At 39.5% G+C, this 6000-nt stretch overlaps 1 protein-coding gene across 6 annotated transcripts in view; it reads right to left on the bottom strand.

Moving 5' to 3' along the window:
- Nucleotides 1-208: 208 nt before the first annotated feature.
- Nucleotides 209-6000, bottom strand: part of LOC114659255 (death-inducer obliterator 1-like) — a 109303-nt gene continuing 103511 nt past the window's right edge. For all 6 annotated transcript variants that reach the window (XM_028811638.2, XM_028811639.2, XM_051932908.1 and 3 more), the window contains one exon: nt 209-4695. In XM_028811638.2, coding sequence (XP_028667471.2) covers nt 1163-4695 — 3533 coding nt within the window. In that variant the 3' untranslated portion in view covers nt 209-1162. The remainder of the gene's footprint in view (nt 4696-6000) is intronic.

Here is a 6000-nt window from a genome sequence, read left to right as displayed (position 1 = left end):
GTCAACTCCAGTTCACTCACTGGTGGTATATATAGTTTCCTGACTTGTGTGCATTGTATAGATTATTACTTTTATGTTAGTTTTGTAAGTAAAAGGTTACTCCATAACGTTGTAAAATGACCCCCACTAAATTACAAATTACCATGAACACTCTTCCAAAGCACAAAAGGCGTCAAATGCATCGAAATTAATATTCAAGGAAGAAACATGTTACTGTTATTTTTTATTATTTGCAATGTACATCAGGGACCAGAGGTTACACATTTATTACTGGTTTGAGCGGCACCACTCCCCACCCCCTAAAAAAATATATATATGCACTATTTTTGTGCAGACATTTACAGACTTGCCTTTTTTATACAATTCTTTAATCTGTTATGATGCCGACCAACCCATGCTTTGAAACACAACTTTGACAAATGTTTTAATTTTTAAGCAAACTGACAAAATGTCTTTGTGAAACAAAATGCATATTACACACCTGCATGTTTTCACTGTGTAATGGGCATTTAAAAAGCAAAGGATATACTTTACAGCTGATACAGTGCTTAATTAGGGGACCAAACATTTTGACCAAAGTGAGCTTGGAAACTGCTCATTGCTATATGGCTTATGAATAAGGACCTTCAAATTTGAAAAAAATTCAACCGTATAAAATTCACACATATATACATATATATACTGTATATTACATTTTTTTTTCTTTACACAAAGATGTTCTTTTAGAATCACAATTTCCTCCCCTTCAGTTACAAACAGTTGATAACAGAGTAAGCATGTATGTATAAAGTCTATGTAAATACAAATGTACTCTTCTGTGGTGCAGCACACATGCTTTTGCCAAATCTGAACCAAAACTATCCTCTGTATTAAATACTTCAAATTCTATTAAAAAATACAAACTTTGAAAAAGGACTTGTAATAAAAGTAAATCAAAAACAATGACTGGTATTCTGAATTAAAATCCAGCGATATTAAAAACATAACTGTAGATTTCTGGATGCAACTGAATGTCATCAAAAATAGACTACCCTGAAAGTGTCATTTTTGTACTTGGGAATTAAAAAAAAGTCCTTTTATACAATCAGGTGTTTGATTTATTGATGGTTCTAGAAGAATTCCAAGTTAGTGCAATATACCCAGCAATGATCTTTTATGGCAGTTATGTGGTTGGAGTTTTAGTCTCTGCTTCTGTTGGAGGCTTTTCACCTTCTTTTGGTGCTTCTGGTTTTACATCTTTTACTTTATCTTTGCTTCTACTCCGTTCTTTTCTTTCTTTATCTCGCCCCCTGTCTCTTTCCCTTTCCCTGTCTCGATCTCTTTCCCTATCCCTGTTTCTGCTTCGGTCATGATCACGATCTCTGTCTCTGTCCCTATCCCTTCCACGATCCCGATCCCTGCTCCTTGATCGGTCACGGTCTCGCCTTCTGTAAGAGTCTTTCTCTTGATCCCTATCTCTATCCCTGTTCCTTTGTCTATCCCTGTCTCTACCCCTGTCACGAGTCTGATCGTCTCTATTTCTATCTCCCTCTCTATCTGCAGGCTGATCTTTGTGCCTTTCCCAGTCTCTGCCTCGGCTTCGATCTGAATCTCTGTCTCGGTTTCTTTCCCAATCTCTTTCTCTGTTCCAAGGTTTACCAAGATTCTTGTCCCTAGATCTACCCCGTGCACCATCCCGTTCTCTTCTCTTTTCCTCTGATAATCTATTTTGTCTTTCCTCTGAATGACGACCAGGTCCTTCAAGTCTTTCCCTTTGTCTCTCAGGATTGTTACGTGAATCTGAATCATTTATAATTCTTCCTCTTCCTTTGCCTCTTGCTTCAGCAGGTTGCCAGTGCTCAAGTTGTTCTGGTTCAGGCCCACGTCCAAAGCGACTTTGTCCACGGCCTTTATTCCAGCCTTCCTGCACCTTTTCTGGAGGATTTGGAAGCAAAGGCCGGGGATGCCTAGCTGGTCTACCATCTGTTGGATGTGTTGGACCTTCAAATGGGAACCGTGGGTGTCCAGCATTATCAGGGAATTGAGAAGGCCCATGAGCTCGTGGGCCACTAAACTGAGATGAGCCTGGGCCCCGTGGACCTGCAAAATGCGCAGGATGTAGTCCCCGGTGTTCATCAAAATGCTGAACAAGCGGGACCCTGGGCTGTGGAGATGGAACTCTCTGACCTGGATGAAGGTGTGGCGGTGGACCTCGTGGGCCTGAAAACTGGTTTGGTGAAGGATATCTTGGCCCAGTAATGTCCCCTCCTGCTGGTGGGTGTATATTTCTTGGCCCTTCAAACTGAGGTGAGAGTGGTGGGCCTCTAGGGCCATCAAACTGGTTTGAAGGATGTACTCTTTGACCCATTAATGGAGAGGGAGATGATGTTCGATTTTCCCTAAACATATGGGGTACTGGTGGTGCACCACTTCTGTGATGTTCCATTATTGGCTGAAATGAACTACTGTTATTCCCATATTGCATTTCCTCAGGAATTCTCTGAGGTTCAGCAAGGGGGAGCATAGGACCATGATCTGAAAATTGATGAGGTGCAGGTCCTCGTGACCCCTGAAACTGAGAAGGGTGGGGACCTCTATTATCAAATGGCCCAGGTACTGGACCTCTGAAAGATGGATGTGGAGTTCTTTGTCCATGAAAATGTACAGCAACATCATCTGTAGGACCAACAAACCTTGGCTGCAAAGGTTCATTTTGTCCATCGAATGAATGTGGTAGATTCCCATGAGCTTCTAAAATCTGTCCCGGAACTGGGCCTATTTGTGCCATATTTTGAATGGGTGGTCCTGGAAACCGTTGAGGTGGAGGACCTCTGTGAGCCACTGGCTGAAATGGAACTGGTCCTCTTTGTCCCATCATATTTGCAATAGTAGGTCCTCTTGGACCTTCCAGATGATGTGGTGAGCCTTCCCAGTGTTCTTGAAATGTCGGATATGGAGGTCGCTGCTCTCTGAACTGGTCGGTTTCACCCTCGTATTGTGGAACAAGAGGCTGAGGTTGAAATGGGGCTGGCAATGCTTCTTGTGGGCTCATAAACTCAGAGTTCATTATTCCCATTTGAGGCATGCTAGTGCCATGGTCATTTTGCAGAAAGCTTACCCCCTGTGGAAGTTCCTGTGAATGGTCAGGTTGTGAGGATGAAACAGAAGGTATGCTATCATTTGACTGAGGAAAACAAGGTGGCTGAGATGGAGTTGGCAGCAGCACCTTTCGTGGAAACCGATGTGGATCACCAGCAACATCTTCAGAATTTAAACTACTGGAAGAATCAGGCCAAGGCATCACAGTGCTATTTAATGTTTCTGAAACTGTCACCTGCTCAGAATGCCCAAATACACTACCAGGCTGCATGAACTCTGCATTTTCAGAAGAACTTAAATATGGATCAACTACTTCTCCAAGTAGAGGAATAGCTACTTCTGCACCTTCAGGCTCAGCATTTATAACACTATGATTAGCCTCTGCTGGATGAGAACCAGCTACACTGTCAACATTTTCAGGCTTAACTACTACTTCAGTATCATCTGTGAGACGCCGGGAGGGTGCTTGTCTGGGATCCCTGCTCTGTCTTGGGTCTCGTCTTTGATTTATTAGCAGGGGAGGTAAAGATTTTTTAACCATTTCTTCCACCTTTTTACCAATCTGAAGTAAGGTGCTGTCTGGAGCAGAGGATTTAGGAGGAGGAGACATCAAAGCAGCTGAAACAGAAAAGTGAGCCATGGATATTCCAACAGCTGCCCTCTGTTGTCTCAAGGCTTCTTCCTGTTCCTCTACTTGTCGCTGTTGTTCTTCAATCTGTTTATTTAACTCATCTAACATTTTTTGCTGCTCTGTTATTGATGAGCCTTGACTTTCTTGGGATATATAATTACTGGGTGCTTCTCTGTTCTTTATATCCACAGGTAAACTTGGGAAATCGCTGATAACAACTTTAGCTTCCTCAAAGATGGTTTCATCCTCGGGATCATAAGCCTCTTCTTCTACAACGGGAGCTTTACTCACGTTCTCTGCTTCTGAAAGTTTGTTAACGTGAGGTGGATTGTCTACTCCATATATTTTTCCTGGATCATACTCCTCCTCTGGATCATACGGTCGATCATACTCATCATCTTCTAATGTTTTATTTTTGGAAATTTGGCCAAACTGTTGGACAATTGGGTCAAGCAAAGGAGCAGATGTGGACACCACCGTATGTTCAGAAATGCTTTGCTGTGGTAAAAACTGGTTAGTTTCAGCACATTCAGTAGGCTTCTTTTTGCCGAATAATGTGTTTAAAATATGCTGTAAAGGAGTTGAACTTACAGTGTTACTGGCAGGGGGAACAGAAGGTGTTGTTTCTGCTCCTGAAACTACGCTAGCAGTAGTGGTGGTGACTTTAGTAGATGACACAGGTAATACAGAGGAGGCAGTAGAAGAGGTGTTAGAGGATGGATCTGATGAGGTTGTAAGGGGTGGAGACCCAGGAGGTGTAGTACTGACTGAAATTTCAGAACTATAAAAAGTAGGCTTCTCTTGTTTAATTTCAGGTTTCTGAAGACTAGGAGATTTTCCAGCAAAAGAATCATCTTCATCTCGTATCTGAATTTTGGACTTCTTTTCATCACTGACTTTTTCAGCATCTGACTGGGCTCCAGGCCGTTTTAGCTTCTGGCAAATTACTAAACCAAGAAGAAGATTTGGACGAGATGATTCCAAACCTACAAAAAAAGAGCAACATTTCATTAAATCCTCACTTTAATGTTCCCAGATCCATTCAGATGACTAAAACAAAAACTTTCAATTTATGTAAAATGCAGCTACGTACCACACTGAGTATTTGTTGTATTTCTTAATTTTCTGAATATACAAGGAGAAAACACTATCGACATTGTAGAGAATACTTTGTTTAAATGTAAAAATACTTCTAAATATTGTATGTAACAACTTAAAACTACAACATCAAATAGCATGGTCATATCCCAGCAGCATTACTTGAAAATCTGAATGCCAAGTTAACCCCATTTTTTTTATTCCCTACAAGAATCGACTTTCAGATAGTCATTAACGTGTGCATGTTACAATTTATATTTAACTTGGGCCTTTATATTTATCACTTTCCTTCCACTGCAATTTTAATATAATAGACATATTGGCCAGAAATGACAAAAATATAATGGTGCTTGTGCATTTCCCTATAATTAGGTCAGTACAGAACTTCTGTGCCTAATTTGCAGGTTAAAGTAATAGAAGTTTAATTGTGTTGTTTTGAGTGCAATTCATATGCAAATCATTTCCGCTGAAGCCTCTTAAAAATACTAAGATGTGACTTTTTGTAACTAGAAGTTTAAAAACCCTTGATTAATTCTTTGTAAAATAGGCCTATATGGATGAAGAACCCATACCAGCTTTGTTAGTTTTCAGATTAAACAAAAATCCAACCTCATGTAGGGTGACTGTACATCACTTTTTTGGGGTAAATTTCCCTGATGGTTAAGAATTACCTAAGTGTCACCTACTGCAGAGTATTCTTCCACAAAGTGAATGCAAGGATAGACTTGTAAATTAAAATTCAATGTTTGAGATTATACATTTGGGAGTTCAACAAGCATTAATTGTATTAAAACTTTGGTAGTTTGTTGGAAACCTTCTTAAAGAATCCTTTATACAGATCTTAATTTTCTTTTATGTATATAGGTCTTCAAACCATATGTTTTCAATCATGAATGCGGATAAATTTTCACTGCTGTAAATTAAATTAACAGCCTGGTTGTAATAGTTTAATTTTTTTTACACTAATATAAAAAAAATAAAAATACACTAAGCGTAATGTGATAAAAGTAAACAAATTTCTATTAAGGATAATGTTGCTTCATATATATTTATTTTTAATGAGCACACTTTTGAATTTTTAACAGTATGAAGCAACATTTTTAAAGAACAACTCTAAATAAAAGGTTAAACATGCTTATTTTTAAAAAGAAAATGGTGGATGGTGTAGTGCATCACTGTTGTTGTCACTGTAA

The sequence above is a fragment of the Erpetoichthys calabaricus genome, chromosome 10 (genome assembly GCF_900747795.2).
Source record: "Erpetoichthys calabaricus chromosome 10, fErpCal1.3, whole genome shotgun sequence".
In the NCBI taxonomy this organism is placed as follows: domain Eukaryota; kingdom Metazoa; phylum Chordata; class Cladistia; order Polypteriformes; family Polypteridae; genus Erpetoichthys; species Erpetoichthys calabaricus.
This window is presented reverse-complemented; position numbering and strand designations above follow the sequence as displayed.